Raw genomic sequence first — 27951 nt, 5'->3', positions numbered from 1 at the left:
AGGTCTGTCCGTCGGCTGGTCCAGGCCGCTGCCGGCGGGCTCCGCCGTGCTCTCACGGCCGCCTTTTCCTCAGATGCTGCTGCTGCTGCTGCTGGTGCCTCTCTTCCTCCGCCCCCTGGGCGCAGGCGGGGCGCAGACCCCCAACGCCACCTCGGAAGGTGCACCCTCCTCCGGCGCCCCGGACCTCTTCCACCCTCTAGCCCCTTTCCCTGCACGTCTCCTTTCCCTCATCACTCTCGCGTCAGAACCCCACCCCCACCGCCCGGCAGCCACTTCACTACTCCTGACCTCCTTTCTGTCACCCCGCATCACCACCAGCGCCCGTTTCCTCTGCCTCACGTTGCTACACTACACCGCTTTTCTGTGACCCCGAATTATCTTCTAAGCCCTACCTCCCTTTCCGGGCCCCACATGACTACAGCGCCCCCGTTCCGTGGTCCACTTGGTTGCTCAGATGGGCTTGTGTGGTCGGTCCTCTTCTCATTCAGCTCGGATATCCTCCTTTAGCCCTGTTCCCCCATTTTAACCACCGAACATTACAGCCCCTACGATTTCTTCTTAGCTGTTGTTCTCCATTACACTTCTCCACCGGTGGACTCTTGCATCAGCTTTAGCCCTAGCCCATGACTCTGGGTTCTGCAGCCTGGGGTTCTTAACTGTCCCCACTCCTACCTCTCAGTCCTCTCCCACCCCAGCCCCGTTTCTGTCCCCATCCCGGGCCCTACCGCTGACCACGCCCTGCTCTTCCTCCTTCCACTGCGGCGCTGCCTTCCCGCTCCCACGGTTCCCCTGTGCCTCCCCACTCCCTCTCAGGTTGCCAGATCATACACCCGCCCTGGGAAGGGGGCATCAGGTACCGCGGCCTGACGCGCGACCAGGTGAAGGCCATCAACTTCCTGCCGGTGGACTATGAGATTGAATATGTGTGCCGGGGGGAGCGCGAGGTGGTGGGGCCAAAGGTGCGCAAGTGCCTGGCCAACGGCTCCTGGACGGATATGGACACACCCAGCCGCTGTGGTGAGTAGCCTGGGAAGCGCCCCCCCCCCCCCCCGCCCCCTTTGAGACCATTCCTTTCCCAAGTTGCAAACCAACCATAGTTATTTTGCAAGTCAGCAATTTAAATACAGCGGAAACAAATTCACAAATACGTTTAATGAATGAGTACTATGTAGGAGGAGGGGTGTTGCTGTGAGCAGTTGGTGGGAGGAAGCAAGCTAGCAGCCAGCACGTTCACTTCATCCTCTTCATTAGGGTACTGATCATTGGGTGAAATAACTTTGATTTTTCATCTGAGTTCTTTGAGGATCATCAGTGAAGGATTTTTTTTTAAAGTTATAAAACAATTTCATTACATTTTCTGACACTTTTGTCTCCAACTCAATGACCATATAAGCCAGTTTAGTAGTATTATAGACCAGCCATAATAAGAAAAGCAAGCCTGATCATGCATCCACATTTGCATACATCTACTCATTGGAAAGGCAGAGAACTACTCACTTTACTGTGCTGTGAGCAATTCCTACTTTGTGTGTTTATAGCTCCATCTTGGGTTCCTACAATAGAATTGCTGTTTCTTTTTTTCTGATAGGAATGTGGATACTGGGGCTAGGGAGAAAGGGAGAGAGGCAGGGAGGCAAAGCCACTGCACACCTGGTTTCCTGTGGAGCAGGATGCTTGTGAACCCAGACCCAAACCTGCGTTCCCTGTATTCCCAAGGGGAAACCCTCAACTTGCTTTTCTCCTTATTTTCCTGTCTCTACAGTCCGAATCTGCTCCAAGTCTTATTTGACCCTGGAAAATGGGAAGGTTTTCCTGACGGGTGGGGACCTCCCAGCTCTGGATGGAGCCCGGGTGGATTTCCGATGTGACCCCGACTTCCATCTGGTGGGCAGCTCCCGGAGCATCTGTAGTCAGGGCCAGTGGAGCACCCCCAAGCCCCACTGCCAGGGTGAGGGGACAGCTGCCTGCCTGCAGCTGAGATTGCTTGCACTAGAATGGGAGTGGGGTGGGAATGGAGAGGGAAAGGATGGGTGCTGTGAAGAGTGTTGGGGAGGACTTTGGGAAGACAGAGGTGAAAGCCCAACTCTTTCCACCATCCACCTGCCTCAGACTTGACCCCACGATCCTTTATATTCACTTTGCTGGGCTTCCCTCCATTCCATTTCCCTGTAATGTGTCCTTCCTGTTTTCAAATCTTGGGCCTTGTGTTTTATCTTTTTCTTCGTTAATGTCACACCCCCCTTCACCTTCTTAGAGTTTAATGACTCAGATTTTTCTCCTGGAAAAAAACCACCCCCTTTCTGTAGACTTAGAACATCCTATGTATCACTCTTCTAGAATTGATCCTTTGCTATTCACTCTACAGTGGAATTACTGTAAATATTCAGAATTAAATCATACATACATTTAGAAAAATAATTGCCGAGATCTGGGATTGCAAATATATGGAAGAGGCAAAAATGGGGGCAGAATGATCGGACACTAAGGACACCTCAAGGGCAGATGGGAGACGATGGGCCTTTTACAACCTTGGTCATTCCTTGAGGGAATAACTGCTTTTCTGTTTGCCACCTCTTTGCTCTACTCTGTCTATTTCTACAAGCATCTCCCTTTTCTGGGCACCCAAACTCTTGTATACTCTTCTCTCCTGGAATGAAAATTAAGCTTTAGGCTTCCTCAGTTTTGACTAAGCCCTCGTTTTGAGCTTTTAAGAATGTGTTCATATGCTAGCCAACTTTTGGGAGAATATACTAAATTAAGGTATTTAAACAGCAATCATTAAAACCAATTATATTTGTAGGTTTTTTTTTTTCTTAAAGAGACTATAGATTTTTTATAATATTCAAGCTCTACAAAAACAGGCTATACCCCGGTCCCCTTTTACTTGCGGGCACAAATTCTGTTGTCCTTTGAAAAATAAAGAAAACACCAAGTCCTGACCCCCAGCCCCGCCTTGCTCTTATCCCCAGGCACCCTTCCCTGAACGCAGTCTCCGCTCCGCATGAACAGGTGTGGGAGGGGGCTGGGGATCAGGCCTGGGAAGCTGGGCGCCACTGGTAACTCTTCTCTGATCCCCGTCTTTCCTGCTGCCAGTGAATCGAACGCCACACTCAGGTGAGATCAGAAACCCTTCCCGCGTGCACTGCCGCCCCCACCCCCTCACTCTTCACCCTCCACCAGCAGGATTTCTTTCCGCGGGTTGTGGGTGTCCTGTTATTCATCTCCCCCATTCTAGTTTGCGGCCTGGCCCTCCTCTCCCTACCTGTTTCTTGCCTCCAAATCGTGGTTTTCCGCGGTTAGGGCTCCCTCCAATCTCCCTGCCCGGCCACGCTCTTCGGGCTCGCGCTCCGCCTCCGGACTCGGCTTCTAAGCGCGGAGCCCGGTGTGCCGGGGGATCCCAGGTCTCTCCTTGGTAGGTAGGGTTCCTTCAGACCTGGGGACCTATTCCTGCCACCCCCTACCTAGGTTCTACCGCGAGGTGCCATGGGCCCGGTGCACCGGTCCCACCCACGCGGGACCTCCTCCCATCCTCCGTTTTCTCTCATCGCCCTTCCTCAAGCCTTCCCTCGGCCGCACTGTGCTTTCCCTAATGCTCCTCACTTCTCCATGCCAGTCCTCACTTTTTCAACCCTTTCTGTCTGCAACACGTTTCTCATCACTCTCGGTCTTTCCACCCTCAGTCCTTCGCTCCATCTCCCCATAGCCCCCTTTAGGAACTGTGACCAGCGCCCCCATCCAACCCACCCTCGCTTCTTATTTTGCTCTGTGCTTAGCCTCTCGCATTCCAGATCCTCTCGGTATCCTCCCCTCCAGTCTCCTTCGGCGGAGACCCCTCCCTCCCGTGCTGCCTCCCTCCCCTCCCCTCGACGCTGGCTCCTATCCCCGCCCCCAGCCCGTGACGTCAAGGCCCCCCTCCTAGCTCCTCTTCTCCCTCCTCCCTTCTGTCGGTCGGTCAGTCGGCGAAGAGAGTCCGCGGTGGCGGGAGCGAGCGCCGCCTGGCCCTAGGAAGCCCACGTCTCTGCCTCCCCGGGGCTCCGGCCCCCTCCTCCCCGAGACCTGGGATGGAGGCGCCTCCCCGAAGCCCTCCCGGCATCCTCTCCCAGAAGAAGTGTCCCCCCTGAGCTGCCCCTACCCCAAGGAGGCCGCCCCCGCCCCTCCCCGCCATGGGCCCGGGGGGCCCCTGCTTCCCGGTGGGGTGGCCGCTGCCGCTTCTGCTGGTGATGGCGGCTGGGGTGGCTTCGGTGTGGGCCTCTCACTCCCCCCATCTCCCGCGGCCTCACCCGAGGGTCCCCCCGCACCCCTCCTCAGAACGGCGTGCAGTGTACATCGGGGCGCTGTTTCCCATGAGCGGGGGCTGGCCGGGGGGCCAGGCCTGCCAGCCCGCGGTGGAGATGGCGCTGGAGGACGTTAACAGCCGCAGGGACATCTTGCCGGACTACGAGCTCAAGCTTATCCACCACGACAGCAAGGTAGTCGGGGTGAGGGACAGAGTGGCTGGGGCGATGGGGGGCCAGGGCTGCGAATCCTCTTTGGGATTGAGAAACAGACCCCTCCCGAGTGTGATTGGCTGGAGATGCGCTGGAGGTGCAGGAGCTTGGGGATGTCTCAGTAGCTCTCAAGGCCGACTCTCGCAGGCAGTAGGAGACTCACAGAAATGGTGGGGGTCTTAGGTGCTGATCCTTTGGAGTAAACTCTCCCTGGCCAGGTTTGGGGGCTGGAAGGAACGTCAGAGCTGGCATCTGGCGCAGGGGTTTACATTTACCATGGTAACAAGGTAAATCTTGGCGTAGGTTGGGGCTGGAAGGAATAGGGAGAGAAGGGGGAGGATTTAGAGGGACGAGAGGCTTCTACTTTATGTATCAAAACAAACAGCAAGGTAGGGCTGCCTGACTTCTCATCTACCCTATGGGGCATTCCTGTGAGAACGTGGCCTACTGGCTTTGGGAAAGACTAATAATAATCAAGAGGTGGGCTTAGGCCCTGGGAGAGTGTATTGGGGTCCATAAGGAGCCCCTACAACAGCACTGGGGTGGAGAGTCAGTGTACAGGGAGATCGGAAAAGAATGGAGAAGGGAGGGGGCGGGGAGGAGGGTGGGGACAGTGAAGAACCCTGGGCCTCCTGTGGAACCTTGGGGTCCTGATTTCAGCTTCTGGTTTTATTATCATGGCCCAGTGGATCTGAAAAGAGAAACAGCATGTAGGGTTGGGAAGGGGATAGAGGGGAGGGGGCCATGGTGAAGAAATGTTGGTGTTAGAGGAGGTCTATAATAAGATTTCTTTACTAGGTCTAAGTGGAGACTGATAGGACAGAAGGAAGGAGGTTTGGGTTTTTTCTGACTTGTGGCTCCAGAGACTTGAGGTTAGGGAAACAGTACAGGTGGGATTTGGCCATTTTATACTTGGGGTGTGTGGAACATTGTTATGCACCTAAAAATAGACATATGCCTCCAAAGGGGGCAGAAGGGAGCCTGCAGGCAGAGTGCTGGGGAAGGGTTGTTAGGGGTCTGGAGAGAAAACTACAATTCCTTGGATTGTGCCTTCTCTGTGGGTCTCAAACATCACTGAACAAGAATCACCATTTGTTTAAAACACTAGTTCAAACTCCTTAGTCAGGAAGGAATCCCAAGTAGTGTCTTCATTTTCATCCACAGAAATCCTGCCTAGAAAATGCCTGCCTGCAGCTTATCCCAGGATGCCTGTGGGAAGAATGGCAGGGTGCAGGGGGAAAAAAATTACATGTGAGGGTAGGGAGGCAGGAAGAGAGAGGGTTTTGATCTGTCTAGAGAGCAAAATAGATAATTGGCTGTGAGGGGGAGCTGGAGAAAGAGAGACGGAGCAGGCTTTGGGATGGTCACGAAGGAAGATGGGGAGCCTGACTTGAGCTCAAACTCATCCCCAGTGACAAGTGAGTCCCTGGAGGTGTTGGAAGGCAAATGGAGTGTCAGGCTAGAAGAAGGTAGATGTGAAGGAGGGGGTGTGGCAGAGGGTAGGTCTAGATCCTTGGCATTTGGTAAGAGGGGAACCCCCTGGAGGGGGGAACTTTGCAGTGATGGGTGGGGTGTGGAGAGGAGTAGGTGAGAACAGAAAGAGAAGAAAGGAAGCCAAAGATGGCACACACATTAGGCCACACATGCCCTGTTTTATGTAACTGTAGGTTTCTGAGTATCCTTATTGTTCATATTAAATAATTTCTTCAGACAAATATTGGAGGAACACTTATGGGGCTGGGGAGAAGCTGGGGGCAGTGTCTGCTCTAACATAAGTTGAAAAGGACCCTATAATGGTTAAAAAAAATTGTAAAGGTGCTAAGTAGGAGGCACGGATGTGTTCCAAACCTACAGGTGAGCCCTGCCCTTGACAGGGTGAGAGAACAGAGTAGGTAGCTGAGTTCAGAGTACATTTTTTTGGGTGCTCAGATTTGCCGGCTCCCCCTGGCTCCCTGGGCTTCATGTCTCCAACTTCCCACAGTGTCTCAAATGTCAGGCCTCAGTGGGAAGCAAGCAGACTCCAGGTGCCTTCTTTATTTCCTTTCTAACCACCCCCCTCTCCAGTCCCCTGTGCCCCTCTGCTCTGACTCCCCACTGGTTGCCATTTCTTCTCCACTTCTTTTGGGGGCTCCAGCAGCTTCTGAAATGTCATACTTCAGCAGGAGGGGAACAGACAGTGGGGGACCCACGGCTGCCTCTTCCTCCCCCAATTTTCCCTCCTACCTTTCTTTTCCTCTCCAGCTTTCCAGTTGCGTCTCAGGCACCTCTAATATCATCTGACTTGTGGAGAGTTCCATTCTGTTTATTTTCTTCATTTTAGAGTCTTCCTCACTCCCTCCCCCCTTTTTTTTCTAATGGACTTGTCAAATGTCAGGGCCCAGCAGGAAAGGATGGGGTGCTGAGCAGATCCCCTACTGATCTTGCTCCTGTTCTCTCAGATTGAAGGTGGAAATTTCATTGAGGAAGCTGTCTGGGGATCTGGAGAGAACGTGTTTATGTTCCTGCAGACTTTCTGGGCAGATGTACAGAGCCTGTAAACATGGGGTAGGGGGCAGAGATGACCAAAGAGAGTGGGTTTAGGGATGACTGAGGATGAGCAGAAAGGGGGAGGGTAGAAAATGCATTACTATGGAAGGCAGAGCAGGCAGTAGTGGGTAGGGCTGGGGTTCCAGATGGAAGACAAGAGAAGGGAGCTTAATGAAAGAGGAGAAACTAGACACTTGACAGGAAGAAGAATGTGGTGAAAATGATGGAAGGGAGGAATTGAGGAAGGCCCTAGGTTGTTCAAGACAGTAGGTGTCATAAGATGTGTGTATGTGGAGGGGGAGGGTTGGGAGCCAGCCTTCACTTCCTCCTTCCTCCCTCAGTGTGACCCGGGGCAAGCCACCAAGTACTTGTACGAACTACTCTACAATGACCCTATCAAGATCATCCTCATGCCTGGCTGCAGTTCTGTCTCCACACTTGTAGCCGAGGCTGCCCGGATGTGGAACCTTATTGTGGTATGCAAGGTGGTGGGAGTGGGAGGGAGGGTCATCTCCTTTTGGGCTGTGCTAAGTAGAGGAATTGTGGTTATGTTTAAGAGGACTGGAGAGAGGGACCCACTGCCAGGACTCAGCCAGCTGAGAACCTGAGCTGGTTGGCCTTGTAGTAGCATTGCCTGAAGGAGTTCTGGGGATCCATGGATGAAGACTCAGATTGGGGTGTGTGTGTGTGTGTGTGTGTGTGTGTGTGTGTGTGTGTGTGTAAGGTGGGGAGGTTTGGAGAGTGGGGAGGAAAATCAGAGCCACGAAAGGGCTAAAGACACTCCTGGCATCCTCAGTGTGCATGGACACCTCCCATCCTTCTTCCTCAGCTCTCATATGGCTCCAGCTCACCAGCCCTGTCAAACCGACAGCGTTTTCCAACGTTCTTCCGAACACATCCATCCGCCACACTCCACAATCCCACCCGGGTGAAACTCTTTGAAAAGTGGGGCTGGAAGAAGATTGCCACCATTCAGCAGACGACAGAGGTCTTCACCTCAGTGAGTCCGGAGAGGGGATGGGACATGAGGTCCCAGGGCATCTGCTCTGTTGGGGGAGATCTTGATGGTTTATCAAAAGTGAACACATTCCAAGTGGGCGAAGTGCTTGTTCTTTCTGTAGCCTGGGGAACACATGAGTTGGATTTTTGGAATCCTCTCCCTCGTTTTGTTTTGTTACCCAGATAGATAGGACTCAGTGCTGCGAAAGTAGGTTTAATTCCAAGTTGAGATCAGAGGGAATATGAAATAGGGTCTTAGGGAAGCAGTGGATTCCAGTGCCTTCTGGGGTGAAGGGTGATTGGCAGCTGAGTGTGTAGCTCCTGGATGGGGTGGGAAGGAAGAGGGTGAAGGGACAGGCAGACAAATAAGAGACAGATGACAGAGGTGTGGGTTTGGTAGTTGACACAGAATGATGCTTATAGATGATTTGAAGAGGGACAGGGAGTTCCCAGAGGTAGAGAGGAAACACAAGGCTCCACACTTGAGGGAAGTTAGCCTGATTGTTCTCTGGGTCTTCTATGAACTCATGCTCAATGACCCTTTAATCCCCCCTCCCACTTTTTCCTAGTGACTCAGTCTGTTTTCCTGTGATCCTTTTGTCTGTCTGCCCACTTGCCTCTTGAGCTGGCATCATCTTGTCTGTTCTGGATCCTGCCCTGCTTTTTTCTGTTTCCTCTAATTTCTTCTCAGTGTCAGGAGTGGGGTGGATGAGGCAGTGTCCCTGGATACAGACCCTGAGGAGGGGCTCATCATGCATCTTGGGAGCTGCCTCCTAAGACTGGGGGTGTTTTCTTCCATCCTTTCCTCATAGGGTCCAGGGGCTGTTGGAATAAGGCTCAGTTACTACTCCTTTGCTGTGAGTTTATAGTCAGTTCTCACGCATGAGCTCTGCTTTATCCTGTATGTACCCCATCTCCCTATTTCTTTCCTATGCCCACCTAAGACGCTGGATGATCTAGAGGAGCGAGTGAAAGAGGCTGGAATTGAGATCACCTTCCGCCAGAGTTTCTTCTCAGATCCAGCTGTGCCTGTTAAAAACCTCAAGGTGGGCGAGCAGGGATGGAGGGCTCAGCCTGCCAAGGGGCCATGGTGGGAGGTGGTCCTCTGGAAAGGAGAGTCTGGGAGAGGCAGTTGTTCATTCTTTGAGGCAGCTGAGTCTCCTGGGAAGGTTTAGTTCCATCTTCCGTTGACATTTATCCACTGCCCATTGAACATTCCTTTGCACTAAGCAGTTGGAGCTGGGAATCAACGCTTCAAAAGTGCTGGCTTAACCCTCAGGCGCTTTCAGCATCCCTCAGGAGCTCTGTTTCTCTTTCTGTTTTATAGCGTCAAGATGCTCGAATCATCGTGGGACTTTTCTATGAGACCGAAGCCCGCAAAGTTTTTTGTGAGGTGGAGATGGAATCTGGAGCAGGGAGGGGCTGGATGGGCTGTCTATGGTGGTTTTCTCGTGGGTCTTCCTTACGGCATTTCTGCTCAAATTGATAGCAAATGACCTGAGGTAATAATGAATACCGAGCCTGTCTGTAGACTCTGACTGTATCACTTGTCTACACTCAAACATGCCCATGCACTTTCTCATTTTCCTCTTGTGTGTTTTAACACCGTCTTTCCTGAGTGGCTGATGGAGGCATCTTGTTGAGCCTTTCCTGTGATTTGAAGATTTCAAAAAACATATTGCTAAATTTTTAGGTTAGCATAGAAAGTAATGGGCTTCAGTGACGATTAAAAAAGAAAATCCCATTCTTTGATTCTCAAGAGGCTAAACAGTATCTAGAGAGATAATACCACCTGCCTCAGAACAAAACAGACCTCAAATGCTCCCTTCCCCACTTTGAATTCAGGTCTATAAGGAGCGGCTCTTCGGGAAGAAGTATGTCTGGTTCCTCATTGGGTGGTATGCTGACAATTGGTTCAAGATCTATGACCCATCAATCAATTGTACAGTGGATGAGATGACTGAGGCGGTGGAGGGCCATATCACCACTGAGATTGTCATGCTGAACCCTGCCAACACCCGAAGCATTTCCAACATGGTGAGGGTGGGGACTTGGATACTGGCACTGGGGTGGAAGGGACTGTGGGAGCATTGAAGGGGGAGGGAAGGGAAAGAAGGGGGATAGCAGTGAAGTCCAGTGTGGAAAGGCGCCTGTGCCCATATTGTGCTTATTTGCGTCATGTTTCGTGGGTTCTACCTGTGCTGTTATTTCCTTGGGCAAGAGAGAAAAATAGTGGCATGTACAGTAGGCTTCTGATGAGTGGAAGGGCTGTTACCATGGAAACAAGGAGCAGTTGGTGAGAAGTCAAGTGAGGGAAAGGCGTTAATGGTGATACAGAAGCTTGCATACATGTCATACCTTTTCCAGAGAGCTTCTCTTGGGCACCGATCTGTTTTTATGTATTATTATTATTGTCGTATTTATCATTGGTGTGTGTGTGTGTGTGTGTGTGTGTGTGACTTACGTTAGTACCTCAGAGAGTTGCTTAATATTCGCTTTCTTGCTTTTTTAAAGAGAGTCTCTTTGTACCTCTGAATGTTCTGGAACTTGCTCACTTTGTAGACTAGACTGGCCTCAAACTCACAGAGATTCCCCTGCCTCAGGCCTCCCGAGAGCTTGGAGTAAAGGCGTGTGCTAGCATGCCTGGCTTTAATATTCACTATTTATTAATTTTGGTTTCTCAAGATGGAGTTTTTCTGTAGAGCCTTGTCTGTCCTGGTACTCACTCTGTATACCAGGCTGGCCTCAAACTCAGAGATCCTCCTGCTACTGCCTCCTTAGTGCTGGGATTAAAAGCGTGCGCCACCACTGCCCACTGTTAATAGTCACTTTGATTGATGTGAAATTAGTTTTTACTATTTCTCTCCCTCACTTTTTTTTTTTTTTTTTTTTTTTAAAGAATCTTGGATGTAAATGAAGAAAATCCTTTAGCCACGGATAGTTTTCTAATGATAACACTTGAAGCTGGAAGGCACACTGTCTTAAATTGGGAGGACCAGGGTAGCCCTGTGTATGGAGTCATGAGTGGGAGTAGGTGTGGGTGTGTGGAGAAGAGGCCCTTGCTGTACAGCACCATACCCCACAGTGCAGGGATCTCGATAGGTCAGTGGGGTAACCTGTGTCTGTTTAGTATACCTGATGTAACTCCAGCTGTGAAGTACCTGCTTTCAGAGAGGTGAACTAGTGATGCTTTTAATACTGGTTGATTTTATGAGGACAATCAGGATATTGGATATGTAATTTCAGGATCTTAACAGCAATACTCTAAACTAGATTTGTTATTTATATCTTTTGAGCTAGAAAATTAGAACCAGGGAGGTTTACCGACTTGTCCTGGGTCGTGCATCTCCTAGTGCCCTGTGGAGTTGAACAACAGTCTGCCCTGCCCCATCATTTTCCATGGAAAAGCATAAAGCCTGGCCAAAATCTTTATACTTTTATGTGCAGATAATGCTGTACAGATAATGATAGTGTCTTAGCAAAGGAGAAATGAGATTTGGTAATCTGCTTTTGGCAGTAGATTGTGATAAAGGGTGGCCTGCTATGTGGATTCTGATTATAAACTGTGCTCTGGAATGTTCTAAGGGGATGCTATGTTTAATTTATTTTAATTAAAAACTACAGTGAAGGAACACTGGACAACCACTTCCCTGCACAGGAGAAGAAAGCTGAGTCATTTTCTGGAACACAGAGTAGTGAGGCATGGTTACCAAAGTCAGAAAGGCTTATTAGTGTCCTAAGTTCACAACCTGCCACTCTAGGGCTCTTTCTGACACTGGGGAGAGAGAAGGAACTGACAGAGAGTTTAGAGTTGGGTGGGGATGTTGGGCCTTGGGGTAGGATGTTGGGGGCACAGGTCTTTTCTGGCTTTTGGTTTCCAGAGAAAGTACCTTTTTTTCAAAGGCATGCAGAGCCATCTTGAATCTCCAGCTAAAAATGTCGTGTGGAAAAGCCTAGATTTTTCAATAGAAGAGAGAAGCAGTTTTTTTCAAGTAACAAGTCAAACAGCATCAAAAGGAGTGATCAGGCAAAGGTTGGATTGAAGGGTGGAGTGGCAGAACCATAGAGACGTAAAGAAACAGCAGAGTTGGCCTCAGGTGTGTTTGGATCAGTTCCCAAATTTCCATCAGCACCAACTGGAAAATTAGGTTAGTAGATAGGTTACTGAACCTTTCCCTGGAGTTGCCTAGATCTGAGACCTGAGGATTTCATTTCTGGAGTTTGTGACCCTGCAGATCTGGTCACTGGTGAGAACTGTAGGGTAGCAGTTTTCAAAAGAGGTTGCAGTGTCTGGAGGGTGAGGGCGAGGGCGCTTCTAAATATCCTATAATGTACAGTTCAGCCTCCAGCAACAAGACTTTCTTGCTAAGGATGTCAACAGCATGGGGGTTGAGAAACCCTGGTTTAGAGAAAGAATGTTAAGCACCATGTCTAGGAAATGGAGAAATGGAGGCTGGCCTGGGCTATAGGTGTGAGACCATATACATCCAAACCCACACCATTCACCAAGACAGAAGAGAGAGGGGGAGGGGGTGGGTGGGGGAGGGGGTGGGGAGGGAGAAATAGAACCATAATCTTTGCCGACTCAAGGGGAAGGATTGTTTTTTCATGATTTTCGGTGGTGCTCTTCTTGGCTAGCTGTGCTGTCCTGAGTGAGCTGAGAATCTGGGGATAATACCATGCTGAGCAGATTAATCCTTTCCCAATATGGTGATTTTCTGATGTAATCTCTGCTTTGAACTGAGGATTGGCTGGACCTGAAAGCTGAAGGACTGACTGCTCAGAAAGTGTTAGCGTGCTGCTGTCTGTGAGCATGTGCACCTGCAGAGGCTTTCAGCACAGAAGTAGCTCAGGATAGCGCCCAATAAGCCAGACACCCTGGGCTGGAATCACAGCCTCGACTCTTGCTACAGTGTAACGTCAGGCAAGTTACAGGACCCTGTGCCTTAGTTTCCTCATTTCTGAAATAGAGATAATGATAGAATCCATTCAGTGAAATGTTTGAGGGTTAAATACATCGATCTATGTGCCTGGAGCAAAGTAAAGACTATACAGATGTTAGTTACACCATCACCCCTGCCACCGCCACCCCCAGCATCGTCACCGTCTTCATATCCACCCTCATCAGCCTCTTTTTCCTCCTCCTGTATGTAGAGGGATAGTGTTAATGAAATATTAGAACAAACAAGTTAGGAGGATTTCCTGATTTGAAAATCTGTAGTTTACTTTTCTGTCTTATACACTGGACAGTGTGGGAATATGAGGAAAAAGTGTATCTTGTTTTTTTCTTCTTCTTCTGTCCTTGTTTTTATTTTATTTTATTATTTTTAAGTATGTCTGAATATGTGTATGGAGATGCCAGTGGAGGCCAGAGGTATCAGATCCCCTGGAGCTGGAGTTACATGGATCCTCTGCAGTAGCATCTGCACTCTTGACCACTGAACCATTCCTCCAGCCCATCCACCTTTCTTTTTGTTTTGAGACGAGAGTCTTACTATGCTGTAGCTCTGGTTATCTTTTAACTTAGCTGTGTACACTAGAATCACCTCTAATTTGAGATCCTACTGTTTTTGTCTGCCTCCTGAGTTGGAGGTTGCAGGCATGTGCCATTGTGGACTGCCTGTCTGTCTGCCCTTCTCTGAGGTGGATCTTACTGTGTTGCCCAGGTTGATCTTGAACTTATAGTCTCAGGTTCATGTGTGTCTCCCTCCCCCCCGCATCCCCCCCCCCCCCCCCCCCCCGGTCCCTTTAACCTCACAAGCAGCTTGGACTGCAGGTGCTGCCGCTGCTGTTTCTTTGAATTTGAGATCAGTGGTCATGTATAACTACAACGTGTTAGAGTCAATGAGACCTGTAAGGTGTTGGGCCAGAATTACAGGCCTGAGCACTGGGAACAAAGACGAGGGTGTGACCAGGGAAACTCACAGGGAGGAATGTAATATTCTTCATACCCAGCATTTCATGTGTTCTTACTTAATCCTTACAGGAGCTCTTTAACACACTAGTATTCCCATTTTAAAGCTGAATAGCCAGTTTAGTGAGATTTAATAACTTGCTTGAGATTTCTTAGTAGGTAAGTGGTTTAATTAGAATTGGAACCCATTCATCTACTTACCCATCCAGTGGATTTTCTTTTTACTTAAAGATGTCATTGTTTTAGATCCACAGCAAAATTGAAAGGCCCACAGTTCCTATATTTTCCATGTATACCTTTCCATTGTCAGATTCCGCCACCACATCAATATATTGGTTACAGCTGATGATCTTCATCAGCTGGCCATGGTCACCCAAAGCCCATGGCTTATATTAGGGCCAGCTGTTTTATTTTTCTTTGCATTCTATGGGTAGTGTGACATGTGTGTATCCTTACAGTGTCACATGAAGTGCACAGAGTTCCAGGGGTGTTTTTAGTGTGTCCTCTGTGAGCTGTGTGCAGTGCTAGGTACTAATGCTTATGAGAGGAATGGGAATGGAGCTTATTCCTGCTCTAGGGTAGTTGAGCCTAGATCTTTGTGTTTCAAGGCCCAGGCTGTTTCTAAAAAACAAAACAAACAAACAAAAAAATGTTCTGGGGGCATGGGAACAAGGTTTAAACATTCTTCCCCCCCCCCCCCCCCAAGACAGGGTTTCTTTGCATAGCCCTGGCTGTCCTGGAACTTGCTCTGTAGACCACGCTGTCCTCAAACTCAGAGATCCGCCTGCCTCTGCCTCCCTAGTGCTGGGGTTAAAGGCGTGCGCCGCCGCCGCCGCCGCCGCCGCCGCCGCCGCCGCCGCCGCCACCACCACCACCACCACCACCACCACCACCACCACCACCACCTGGCGATATGTTTTAAAAATTACATTTTATCCGCTTATGTTTTGTATGTGTGCCGCACCAAGGTGCACATGTGAAGGTCGGAGGCTAACCTTTTGCGTGTTGGTTCTCTCCCTCCATTATGTGTGTCCCAGGACTCCAACTCAGGCTTGGCAGTAGGTGCTTTTACATGCTGAATCATTCACTCTCCAGGAGCAAAGATTCTTCATCCATGTATCATTCCTTCATTAGAGCATACCTGTGAATGTTCTAAATCCAGCAGTTCTCTGAAGTGATTCTATGTCATAAAAGTTAAACATTTTCCTGTTTCTGGGTGGTAAGAAAAGGAGAGTGTGATTGTTCTCTGTTATGTGGAAGGCACTTCCGAGAGGTTCAGGAACTCATTCACCCATAAGTAGAAGGCCAAGCATGGTTATTGTAATATACCAGCCAGGTCTCTTCATCCATGAGGGTTGAAGGAATTACCATTCCTTTTAGATTTCCTGGAAAAAGGTTGAGTCCCAGGAGGGGAGTGAGTGAATAGAACTGAATATGGACCTCTACAGTGTGAAGGGTATTTCCAATGGCTATCACCAGTCTAAGGAGGCAGCAAATAGAAGTCCTACCAGGACAACAAGAAGTTAGCACCCCAGAGAACAATTCTGGTTGGCAGGCAGAGTGTGAAAGGGTGTGGTGTCGCCTTTTCTGGATCTTTCAAAATTGGAGGAGCTGTTAGCTCCTGGGTCAACTCTGCTGTGAAAGTCTGACGGTTGGGAGAATGCCAGCACAGCCACTCTGCGTTGCAGTATCCATCTCTTCCTTGGCTCTGTCTCTGCTTCTCTCCTTTGCCATTCATTTTCCAGAGTGTTTATTCATCAGATTTCTCTGTTGTTTGTAGTTCTGAGCTAGCAGCTGTACACTCTTAAGACCGTTGGACCCAGCTAATCCCCGCTTTAGTCTTGTAGCTTCCAACCCAAGATAGACACATGGGTATAGCTAACAATTTTGTCTGTACATATGGTCTACCCGACAACAGAACACAAACCATCCGCTCGAGTCACAGTGTCTGAGCCAGAACTGAGGCCTCTCCCCCTGTGCCCACACACATTCCAATGCTTTCCTCTTGTTCTTACCTCATCCAGACATCCCAGGAATTTGTGGAAAAACTAACCAAGAGGCTGAAAAGACACCCTGAGGAGACTGGAGGCTTCCAGGAGGCGCCGCTGGCCTATGATGCTATCTGGGCCTTGGCTTTGGCCTTGAACAAGACCTCTGGAGGAGGCGGCCGTTCGGGTGTGCGCTTGGAGGATTTCAACTACAACAACCAGACCATTACAGACCAAATCTACCGGGCCATGAACTCCTCGTCCTTTGAGGGTGTTTCTGTGAGTTACAGCAGATTCTGCCATGCACCCCAGGGAAAGGGACACCTTGGAGGGCCCCTAGATGCATGCATTCTCCTGCTTTCTCAGTTTATTTTCTGTAAAAGTCAGTCATAGACTATGGGAAGAGGGATTTCCAAACCAGCAAACGGTAGAAAGATGACAATGAAAAGAATTACTGTATTCTAGTGCTTTTCAACCTGGTCCAGGTGTTTGCAGGTCAGATAAGAAGTGTAGGGTATTAAAAGCGATAACTTGACAATCTCCTCGTTCCTTTTAAAGTAAGGAAATTAGTGTCCAATAGGGTTTGGTGATTGCTCCTGGCCCTCTCTCTGGGGACTCTCTCACTCAGATCTCAAGGGTGAAGCTTCTTCTCAAAAGAAAACTGTTTCCAGAATCTAGGGTATGTGCATCTGGGGTGTGTCCTATATGCAGCAGATGCCATAAATAGCCTTCATTCAGAAGCTCAGTTACATCAAAACCAGAAGGTTTCAGAGTCCCTGATGTTCTCCTTTCCTCCCGCTTTTATCCCCCTGCCTTCCTCCACGTGTTTCTCCTCAGGGCCATGTGGTCTTTGATGCCAGTGGCTCCCGGATGGCGTGGACACTTATCGAGCAGCTACAGGGTGAGCTCAGGCCTGAGAGGCTGGGGAAGGGGCAGACAGGGGCTGAGCTGAGTGCTCACTTGGGAGGAGATCAATGATGCATCTCAACAAGACTGCCTGGTACTTTTTGCTGCCTTTCACTGTGTTCATCAGGCTTTAGACAGTGACAAAAACCAGAGTCCTGGGTAGGTCTTTTGCAGTGATTCTGTTCTTTCAAAGGGACATAAAGATTAAAAAGAGGTGTCCTTTCCTCCCAGTGGCTCCAGTTTTAGTCCAAGAAGTTACCTGCTTCAGGCTAGGTTGAGGGGTTAAGAGCTGTTAGTGTGTCCTGAAAGATAAAGGAAAGCTGAGCCTAGGAAGCTGGCTCTTTATAAAGAGAATCCTCTCAGTGCCTTGCGGTGTAAGCACAGTGTTCCAGTCATACATATAGCTGGCCTTTTCTCGATGGCATTTACCCATAACAGCGCTGAGGAGTCTACAGAGCTTCTGTGAGTTAATATTTCAGTTCCACCTGACTCAGCCTCTTGTGGTGTGGCCAAGAGACCCATTTCTTAGCCTCCTGTAAAAAGTTTCTTTCTCCCCTCCCCCTACCTCTGCCACTAAATCTTCTCAGCTCTCTTTGTATATGGGACAAGTGAGACTGGACTTTAGCCAGGGTGAAGTGGGTGTGAGTTGGTGTTTGGAAGGAAAGTTGTATTAACTGTGGCCATTCTGGAAGAGAAATCTTAGGAGTGACTGCATTTCCCTCAGTGGCACTTTAAGAGGCAGATGTATCTTATTCAAGGCATTAGAACCCAAGCCAAAGGGAGAGAGATTTCTAAAATTAAAGCCACTGGGGAAAAAAGATGCTGTAATTCTGTCCATCACAAAAGGGAGACTAGGCAGAAACGGTTTAAAGCGTTGGAAGCCAGAATCAAAGTGAGAGACATGTTGCTGGGAGAGGTGTGAGGCGATAGAATAGGTGGTAGACGTGCAAGGTGCCTTCCTCTGAGAAGAGGCTTAAATGCCTTAAGGGTTATATTACGCATTCAAATTGCCTTGGGAACCGCCTTGTGTTGCTGTGAAGTTGCCCATCCAGGCGAACTTGGGTCCTTATAGCATTCTTAGCATCCTTGAGTTGCTTAGGTCATTGGCATTAATGCAACCAGGGAGAGCAACTTTGAGGGGAATGGAAGTTTGAAAATGCCGGGGGTGGCTTCTCCCTACCTATGGCAACTCCAGTCCTTTGCTCAGGTGGCAGCTACAAGAAGATTGGCTACTATGACAGCACCAAGGATGACCTTTCCTGGTCCAAAACAGATAAGTGGATCGGTAAGTTCTGCTTTGGTCCTTTCGAATAATCATTGTCAGACTTTTGGATGAGAGGGGGAGGGTGCTGTTGGGTTGGAATGGCAGAGGGGTCATGGCAGGGATTGAGAGTGAACGTGGCCTCCAAGAAGGGAGGGAAGGTGAGTTGATGTGAAGCTGGAACAGACCTGGAGTCACCCTGTTTTTTATCAGTGGTCTTCTGCAGTGAGTGGGAATTAAAAGCAACACAGAGGCTTCAAGAAATGGTACATTAGGGACAGGGACTTCAGGTCCCTATCAGGGAAACAACTGCTTAACTATAGTAGAGAAGGCAAAAATACATGTCCTTCTTACTGGCTATTTTATGCTTTGCTTTTTTGACTTGTTTTGTTTGTTTTCCTCTCGAGTTTTATATATTCATTTTGTGTGCATGTGGAGGTCAGAGGACAACTCATGGGAGGCCTCTCCTACCACCATGTGGGGTCTGGGAATTGAACTCATCAGGCTTGAACATCAGATCATTAGGACCTTTATGCCCTGAGCCGTCTCACCAGTTTTTGTTTCTGTTTGTTTGCTTGTTTGTTTGTTTGTTTATTTATTTTCAAGTCAGGGCTTCATCCTATATCTCAGGCTGGGCTTGAGCTCATTATGTATCCAAGGCTTATCTTGAACTCAGGATGATCATCCTGCCTCAACATCTCAAGAGTGTTGGGATTTCAGGTGTATACCACCTTGCCCGGCTTACCTTGCAGGTTTCTTGTTTGTTTGTTTCTTTGTTTGTTTTGAACTAGAGTCTCACTGCATAGCCCTGGCTATCCTGGAACTTGCTCTGTAGACCAGGCTGGCCCTCCAACTCAAAGAGATCCACCTACCTCTTCCTTCTGAGTGCTGGGATTAAATGTGTGTGCCACCATACCTAGCCTACCTTGCACTTTTTTTTTTTTGTTTTTTGAGACAGGGTTTCTCCGTATAGCTTTGCGCCTTTCCTGAATCTCGCTCTGTAGACCAGGCTGGCCTCGAACTCACAAAGATCTGCCTGCCTCTGCCTTCCAAGTGCTAGGATTAAAGGCGTGCACCACTACTGCCCGGCGGCCTTGTACTTTTTAATGAGGGAAAGAAAGCAGTTATTTTTGGTATGCTAAATGACAGGAAATGGGAAGGATACTGGAGGTAAGCAAGAAGGAAGTTCCTGCTGATGGGGAAGGATGGTAAGGCCATGGAAGGCAGCTGCAACCTGCCTTGCCCATTGAAATCTCATCATTTCCAGCAGCACTCCTGGAAAAGTGTGTGTCTGTGTGTGTGTGTGCTGAGTACATACTCATGCATGCTGTGTGGCCAGTATGCCATGGTGTTTTTGTGAGGTTAGAGGACAGCTTTGTGAAGTTGGTCCTGTCCTAACATTTTTACCCAGCTCTGGGGATTGAACTTAATGTTGCCAGAGTTAACAATTGCTTTTACCCATTGAGTCATTTTTCGGGCCCAGCTTTATTAAGTTTAATTAATTTTTATATGTTATGGGTGTTTTGCCTGCGTGTGTGTGTGTGTGTGTGTGTGTGTGTGTGTGTGTGTGTGTGTGCGTGTGTGTGCGCCTGAGGCCAGAAATGGGCATCCGAGCTTCTGGAACTGGAATCACAAATGGTTGTGACCCTCCACATAGGTGCTGGGAAGCACAGGGAGTACTCTTAACCGCTGAGCCGTCTCCCCAGCTCTCTGTTTTAGTTTATTATTTATTTTGAGACAGGCTTTCACTCCTTTGAACTCAAAGTTGTGTCAATCTTCCTGCCTCCAACTCCAAGCATTGTTTCCATTACTGAGTGAGCTACCGTGCCTAGGCTTTGCTTCATTTTTATTATTTATTTATTTTTGTAGCTTGAATTTAGGGCAGTGTTCTGTATAGTTATAAATGCTGCCTGGCCTAAATTGGCTTTTTAATTTTTTTCTTTAAAGCTAAGCAAATTGAAATTAAGTAGGTGTTTTTCGTGTCGTCATCCCCCTCCCCCCTCTGACAAATTTGAGCCTTCCCTTAATAGTAACTGGAAAACACTTTTTGGGAATACTACCCTGCTAGGCTTGTTCTTGTGTCTTTTGCTGGAGGTTAGAGGCTCTTCTGGCTTTCTGCTTCTAAATTGCCTTTTGCTCCTTTAATGGGGCAATAGGCAATGTTATGTAGGGTTATTTCAGCTGTTCCTTTCTTTAGCTGTCTTTTTTTTTTTTTTCCCTGTAAAACAGAGAAGCAAAAAGAACAAGCAATCAAAGCTGGGTGTGGTAGCATACACCTTTAATCCCAGCACTCAGGAGGCAGAGGCAGGAAGATAGATCTCTAAGTTCCAGAACAGCCTGGTCTACAAAGGGAGATCCAGGACAGCCAGGGTACACAGAAAAGCCCTGTCTCAAAAAACAAACGGAAAGAACATGCAAGCAAAGAGACCCCCAGCACAGACCCCATCTTCTCATTTTCTGGTTGTTTCTCAAGGTTCCCAGTGTCCTCCAGCACTCTGCCTACCATAGCTCCTCAGTGCGTTTGAGGGCCCCGTGTCTTCAGCGGACAGGGAGTGTCCCCCAGCAGCTCACCTTTCACCCCTTTCTCCTGTCTTCATGCCACTGCCTCCCTTCTCTTTCTTCTCCCTTCCTCCCCTGTGCCATGCAGGAGGGGCTCCTCCAGCTGACCAGACCTTGGTCATCAAGACATTCCGTTTCCTGTCACAGAAACTCTTTATCTCCGTCTCAGTTCTCTCCAGCCTGGGCATTGTTCTTGCTGTTGTCTGTCTGTCCTTTAACATCTACAACTCCCACGTTCGGTAAGTTTCTTTTCTGACTTGATCCTTGGCCTGGCTGCCTCTCCAAGGTACTGACCATACACTTCCTGAAGAGTAAGAAAACTGGGACCCTCAAGACCGTGTGTCATAGAGAGTGGTGTGATGACTCACCAGAAATGTAAGGGGAAACCAGGCATGACCCCTACCCTTGCTTCAGAGTAGTCAACTAGAAAAACAGTAACATTTGAAGCCTAGTGCACAGTCTTGGGCTCTAACTAGAGTATGCCAGTGGGGCCTTATTCTGTGGCCCTGTGCTCCCCAGGTCTAGCCCTGTGGTCCAACATCTTAACTTGAGTATTCTTTCTGTTTGTTCCCAGTCTCCTTTATCCGCCCCGGGGATAGGGTTGTGCTGTTGATGGCATTTTTGGAGAGCCAAGCCTCCCTGGAGGAGATGGGGTAATTCTGCTCTTTCTCCCACCCTCTCCGCCTCTGCCCTAGTTATATCCAGAACTCCCAGCCCAACCTGAACAATCTGACTGCCGTGGGCTGCTCACTGGCACTAGCTGCTGTCTTCCCTCTTGGGCTGGATGGTTACCACATAGGGGAAGGCCAGTTCCCGTTCGTCTGCCAGGTGAGTAGATGGTGGGCCAGTATAGACTGTGCGGAATACGGCTCTCCTCTCAGGAGCGCCTTCTCTGTCTCTCCGCTTTCCCTGACCAGTGTCTCCCTTCCTGCCTTCCTCCTAGCATCACCCTTCTGGTCCCTTCTTTCTTGGCGCCAGACCTTTCCCATTCTGCAGTTCCCTGGCTGCTCGCAAGGTTGCTAGGCATGCCTCGCAGAGGAGAGGGGTGAAGTGCTGAAGACAAAGGACGGGGTCTGCACACAGAACTTAGGAACAATAGTGGCTTGTTTGTGGTGTGTGGGCTGAGAAACAAAACTGGGCTTTCCCGTGGGAGCCTTGGTTGGAGTTTGTAAGGATGGCGGCAGAATCAAAGCAGACAGCTGGGGCAGGGGACATGTCATTCCAGAGGGAGGAGGGCCTCTGGGGCCTCTGGGCTCATGGAGTTTCGGGACTGTGGGGAAAGGCTGGCTTCAAGGATGGTTCTCTACTATATGCAGCATCTTCTGGTTCCTTCCGCTGGCACTCTCTTTCCTCCACTGTGTTTCTGTCCTGATTACACACTGTGCACACACAACATGTGTGCACACACATGCACTCTTGTCTTCAGGAAGTGCCTATTTCTAGTGGGATCTGCGTGCAGCAGGAGAGAGACAACTAGGAGATGCATTTAAGGAGGGATCTGTAGAAAGCACTATGGACAGAGAGAAGGGAAGCAGCTCACAGTCCGTGTTTGAGTGACCCTCAGAAAGGAGGTGGTGTTTGTGCTTTGAAGGACGATGCATGAGATCAGAAAGAGAGTAGATAAGGGAGACTGAGTGGTTCAGCATAGCTGGGTGGGGCACAGGGAAGGAGAGGGCCTGAGAGATGGGCCAGGCTAGTGGATGGGCCATACTGTGTCACATTCAGAGGTGTGCAGGTGATAACTAGGCACTAGAATAGAGCGGTAGGCTTTAGCAAGAATGCTCTGGTGCTGTAGAGAAGGATGGAGTCCCAGCCTTCCCCTCCCTTCCCTCCATACTCTGCTTGCTGTGTCCTGCCTGCTCTTTGTGTGTGGTCACTGTTCACGTTGCCCCCTACAGTCCCATTCAGGGCTCAATCCCACCTATTACCAGTGTCTTCCCTCCCTTTCTAGGCCCGCCTTTGGCTCTTGGGCTTGGGCTTTAGTCTGGGCTATGGCTCTATGTTCACCAAGATCTGGTGGGTCCACACAGTCTTCACAAAGAAGGAGGAGAAGAAGGAATGGAGGAAGGTGAGCAACTTCCCAGACTCAGCCTTTGATCCTGGGCATAGAGAAGACCTTTCTGACCTTTCTTCTCTGGATGTCTGTCAGACCCTAGAGCCCTGGAAACTGTATGCCACGGTAGGCCTGCTGGTGGGCATGGATGTCCTGACTCTTGCCATCTGGCAGATTGTGGACCCCTTGCACCGTACCATCGAGGTATCTGGCACTTGAGAGGAGTTTCTGGGGTCAGGAAGTGGGGGAGGGCCCACCAGCTTGGCATCTTCAGGGATATATGTGGTCTTGAAGGATGTAGCTACTTAGTGAAGGCCAGGCGTGGTGGTGGCACATACCTTTAATCCCAGCATGCCTTCAGGCTCAAAGCTCAGGAGGCAGAGGCAGGCAGATCTCTGAGTTTGTGGCTAGCCTGGTTTACATAGTGAGTTCCAGGCCAGCCAGGGCTATACAGTGAGACCCTGACTTTAAAAAGAAAAAGAGAGACAGCTTATTGGTTGTGTTTATATTCAGGGCTCTTCTGTCTTTCCCAGATGAGCCTTACTGAAGCTTCTTGGTTTATCTAGAGAAGGGACGTGTCAGGGATCTGAGAGGATGTGTAGGGTTTCCAAGCATCAGGGAAAGTGGGGAACAAGCCCTTCTAGCATGTTCAGGAGAATGTCCCGAGGCCTGGAATAGGATTTGGCACAGTACTGAGTCTCATAATCAGGGCAGGGCGTTCAGGAGCTGGAGAAATGTACGCTCACTTATCCTTTTCCTCCTTTTCTCCCTCAGACTTTTGCCAAGGAGGAACCAAAGGAAGACATTGATGTCTCCATCCTGCCCCAGCTGGAGCACTGCAGCTCCAAGAAGATGAATACATGGCTTGGTGTGTGGGATGTGGGTGGGAGGAGAGGAGGGAGGAAGCATATGCAGGAGGAATGGGTAACAGCAGGAGGCCAGGGGAGAAGGACCATTCAGAGAGGAGACAGTTCCAGTGCCTTTATCACTGCACTAAACTTTTCCAAGAGTAGGAGAGCTTTTGCCGTGAGTAGCAGTGTTCAGCAGAGGGCCAGTGCTGGTGCGTAACCCACCCTTCTGTGACTGGTCAGCTCCTGAGAGTAAGACCAAGGTCATGAGGTCATGGGCTTAGCCTCTCTTCAGCCTGGCTAATATTCCTCTGATCTACAAATCCACAGGATGAACTAAAACCCTTAGCCTGGATTACATGTTCCTGCCTGGTGGCCTGAGGGTCAAGACACTGTGTAGCATATATTGGATCATTCCTAGCTGCTCCATTGGAAGCTGAAGTGAGGTCTGGGCCACACGGGTGGGGCCACACTGAGAATTTGCTGTCAGAGGGGCTGGAATGGAGAGGAAGGCTTCCTTTACACAGAGGAGCTACAAGGACAAAGAGAGGAAGAGGGTTGAGTTGGGAGTGTGATGGTCCTTGTTGCCCAGGTGACACTCTCCTGCTGTTCTAGGCATTTTCTATGGTTACAAGGGGCTGCTGCTGCTACTGGGAATCTTTCTTGCCTATGAGACCAAAAGCGTTTCCACCGAAAAGATCAACGACCACAGGGCTGTGGGCATGGCTATCTACAACGTTGCGGTAAGCTCCCTTGACACCCGAGGTTAGTCCTGGAAACTGTTAAGGTGGTAGGACTAGAAGAATCAGAAAACTAGATCTGAGATCATTTGTGTAGAAGTCATAAAACACTGGTTAATGACTGATGTATAATCATGGTTGTATGACTTTCCTGAGGAGACCCTAGACAGGGCACCACGACAGGCAAAAGAAACGATTCTACCAGAGTCTAACGTGGCATCCTACTTCCATCTCTGTTGCTTGATAAAATAACTGACAAAAAGCAACTTTGAGGAGAAAGGGCTGATTTTAGCTCACAGTTCCAAGTTATGGTCTATTAATGAGGGAAGTCAATACAGGACCTTGAAGGAGCTAGTCATCCAGAGTCAAGAGCAAAAAGAAATAAATGCATGCATGCTTACTCATGTTCAATCCAGGACCTCCTGCCTAGGGTTTGTTGCCCTCTACAGTGATTGAGTCTTCCCAAATCACTCAACAATATAGATCAAGAAAGTCTCCCTCCTCCCTCAAATATGCTCACAGACGAAGCCAAGATGATCTAGACAGTCTGTCGTTGATAATCACCTGAGTGATTCTAGAGTCCAGAATCTAAACTATGTCAAATTGACAAAGCTAACCACCACATTTGGTGAATCTGTGTATTTGTTGAGGTTACCACAGGAGCATAAGGGAGTTAATATAATAGCATTTATGTCATCTAAAAGTCCACTGCGGCATGGGTGGTGGGTGGCTCATGGTAGCTGCACACCTGGAGTTCCCTGCCTGACTTACAGGCAGTTCCACAGGAGACATTCACTCACCAGGAATTCGTTACTGCTTATGTGACTGGGGATGGGCCTCCTTAGTCTTCTAAGTGGCTGAGTATCACAGGTCTCCCTCTCTTTTGGAGAGGGATGTTTCAATTCAGAGGATTTAACTATACAGCAGTTTAGAAAGAACACTACATTGGGGCTGGGGTGATAGGTCCTGATGCTTACAAGACAACTTACTGTGAGCTGAGTTTGGTCCTTAAAACCCACATCAGAAAAGGCTGGGTATAATGGGATGTGCTTGTAATCCCAGCCCTGAGGAGATACAGATAAACAGGTCCTCAGTTCTCAGTGACCAGGTGAGGGACACGGTATGAAAACCAAAGTGGAGGAGGAATGACAGCTGAGGTTTTCCTCTAGCGTCCATGTGCACACATGTGCTCCTGAGCTACACATACATAATACACACAGATAAGAACAAAGCTGAAATGAAAGTACATTGTTACATCATTTGCACCTGCCCAGAGAAGTAGACTCAAGGACAGACGGAATGCAGAGATCCTGAGGGAAGCATTGATCGAGAGCTGAGAACTGGTTTGGTAGTCTGTTCCTGATTTTTAGCTATTTAAAGTCGAGGATCATCCTGAATTTGTGGACCATTCACCAGGAGTGTGTCTCCATGGGCTCTCTCTTTGGGGAAGGAAACCCTGCATCCCACTTGAACCGTGTGTTAGATCTGAGTCTCCCAAATGCTGTCTCTCCAGGTCCTGTGTCTCATCACTGCTCCTGTCACCATGATTCTTTCCAGCCAGCAGGACGCAGCCTTTGCCTTTGCCTCTCTGGCCATCGTGTTCTCTTCCTACATTACTCTGGTTGTGCTCTTTGTGCCCAAGGTGAGTCTGGCTCTCCCCTGCCCTCCCTAGATAGAACCAGGACTTCCATTTTGGCCCAGCTTGTCTTTCATTACCCCTTACTTCCAACACTTTACCAGCTGCTCACTCACAGAGCTTCTGCTCAGCCACCCAGTGCCCAAACCTTTGCCCCCCAGATGCGCAGGTTGATCACCCGAGGGGAATGGCAGTCTGAAGCACAGGACACCATGAAGACGGGGTCATCCACCAACAACAACGAGGAAGAGAAGTCCAGGTTGTTGGAGAAGGAGAACCGTGAATTGGAAAAGATCATTGCTGAGGTGTGTGGTGATGGCCGGGGGCCCCTGTCTAAGGGTGGGTTGTCTGGGGTTGAGCCTTAGATACAGGTTCAAGTGTTGGTGATTTACAGAGGATCCCATAAAACCTGCAGGGGAGCAGGGGCAGGAGAGGGAAAGGAAAAGGGCTGAGGTTCAGTCTCAACTAAAATTTAGTGTTAGCTGGAGTAGGGGGGAGGGAGGCTCTGGAGTGGGGACTATAGATTCAGCCCTCCTGAGGCAAAAGAGCGTCCATTGGCAGTAGATGGGGGAGGCATGTAACCACAGCATATCGGTTCTAGGCAGCTGCCCACGGTGTCCGCTGTGTCCAGGCTGTAGTTAGGGACCGGTGCAGTGCTGGGGGTGGAGGGCGGCATTCCACCTTGGTTGATGCAATTTTCCTGTCATTATTCTCCTTTTGTTTTTTAATTCACTTATTTCCTCCATCTATTCTCTTGGTGCCTTTTCGTTCCGTGGCTTTCTTTGTTCCTTTCTTGGTTCACATTTTAATTTCTTCTCTCACCTGTACACACCATTTCAATGCCTCTCCTCCCTTTCCCCCCTTCCATTCCTCACCCTCCTCCCACACTCCCAATTGTGCTTCTTCCTCCAGAAAGAGGAGCGTGTCTCTGAACTGCGCCATCAGCTCCAGTCTCGGCAGCAGCTCCGCTCACGGCGCCATCCCCCAACACCCCCGGACCCCTCTGGGGGCCTTCCCAGGGGACCCTCGGAGCCCCCTGACCGACTTAGCTGTGATGGGAGTCGAGTGCATTTGCTTTACAAGTGAGGGGGTGTCAAGAAGGATAAGGCCAGTCGGGGAGGGCAGGGTCTGGGAAGAGGGTGGGGGACTGGGAGGAGGGCAAGGACTCCTATCTCCAACTGGGAGAACACGCTCCAATCCCCCTCTTATAAATATATGTCACTCTGTGCATCTGGGGTTATTTGGGTCTCCAATACTCTGGGAAACAGACTGTTTTCTCTCTTGTTCATTCATATTATTTTGTATCACTACTTCACAGTTTAGTTCAAACCCTATTTGAAGCTATTCACTCATAACCCCAGAGGGGCAGCTGACCATATTTTTCTCCCACAGCCTATCTTGTATAGTTACCACAGAAACTCCTGCAATTTTAGCAGCAGGGGTCTCCCCACAAGTGTTCTTCCCACACTAGCAGGATCCTCTCTGTTTCTCAGCATCAGAATCTCCTTCCATTGCCCTTGTCCTACACATCCCTGTGTGTTCCTCTCCTTAAGTGTTGTTTCTTCCGGGGGATTCATTCTCACCCAGGCCCACATGCTCTTTGTATCTTTGCTCTGCGTGCTCCTGAATCCCAACACACGTACCCCATCCTCCAAGTGCATTTTTCCTGAGTGCTTTCCCATGCCGCCATGTGCTCTCCGCATACCCTGCACCTGTGAGTGCACAGTGGTTATGGGTGTGTGCTGTGGTGTACTTGGGTAGGTGTGTGTGATGTGCTGAGCACACTAAGCTGTCTTCCTCATGCACATGCCATGTCCTTCTGTGTTTTCCCTGTGTGACTCAGTGCGTTGTATATTTACTGCTTTGCATCTTCACCTCGTTGTGTATTTTGTGTGCATGTGTTTCCCTGGCTGGCTTCATGGCAGTCTTCCTGTCTCACTCAGCCTTCTGAGTGTTTGGATTACAGTTGTCTGCCTACCTGATGTCATGTCTTTTTCCAACAGAGCCATGTGCACCCAACATGCACATAGTTAA

At 49.3% G+C, this 27951-nt stretch overlaps 1 protein-coding gene across 1 annotated transcript; it reads left to right on the top strand.

The window, feature by feature from the left end:
- Positions 1-27951, top strand: Gabbr1 (gamma-aminobutyric acid type B receptor subunit 1). The gene is made up of 22 exons (XM_059281560.1): positions 1-158; positions 814-1017; positions 1763-1948; positions 3094-3114; positions 4309-4469; positions 7355-7489; positions 7843-8013; positions 8957-9058; positions 9340-9405; positions 9858-10049; positions 15951-16193; positions 16752-16815; positions 18028-18105; positions 20729-20879; positions 21336-21468; positions 22592-22708; positions 22790-22897; positions 23468-23561; positions 24157-24284; positions 25795-25923; positions 26079-26222; positions 26830-27951. Exons 1-22 carry the CDS (start codon positions 74-76, stop codon positions 27001-27003), a joined length of 2886 nt encoding a protein of 961 aa, XP_059137543.1. The 5' UTR covers positions 1-73; the 3' UTR covers positions 27004-27951.

This window comes from Peromyscus eremicus, chromosome 16_21, assembly GCF_949786415.1.
Source record: "Peromyscus eremicus chromosome 16_21, PerEre_H2_v1, whole genome shotgun sequence".
Taxonomy (NCBI): Eukaryota; Metazoa; Chordata; class Mammalia; order Rodentia; family Cricetidae; genus Peromyscus; species Peromyscus eremicus.
The sequence above is the reverse complement of the archived record's forward strand: the minus strand, read 5'-3'. Positions and strand labels throughout refer to the sequence as shown.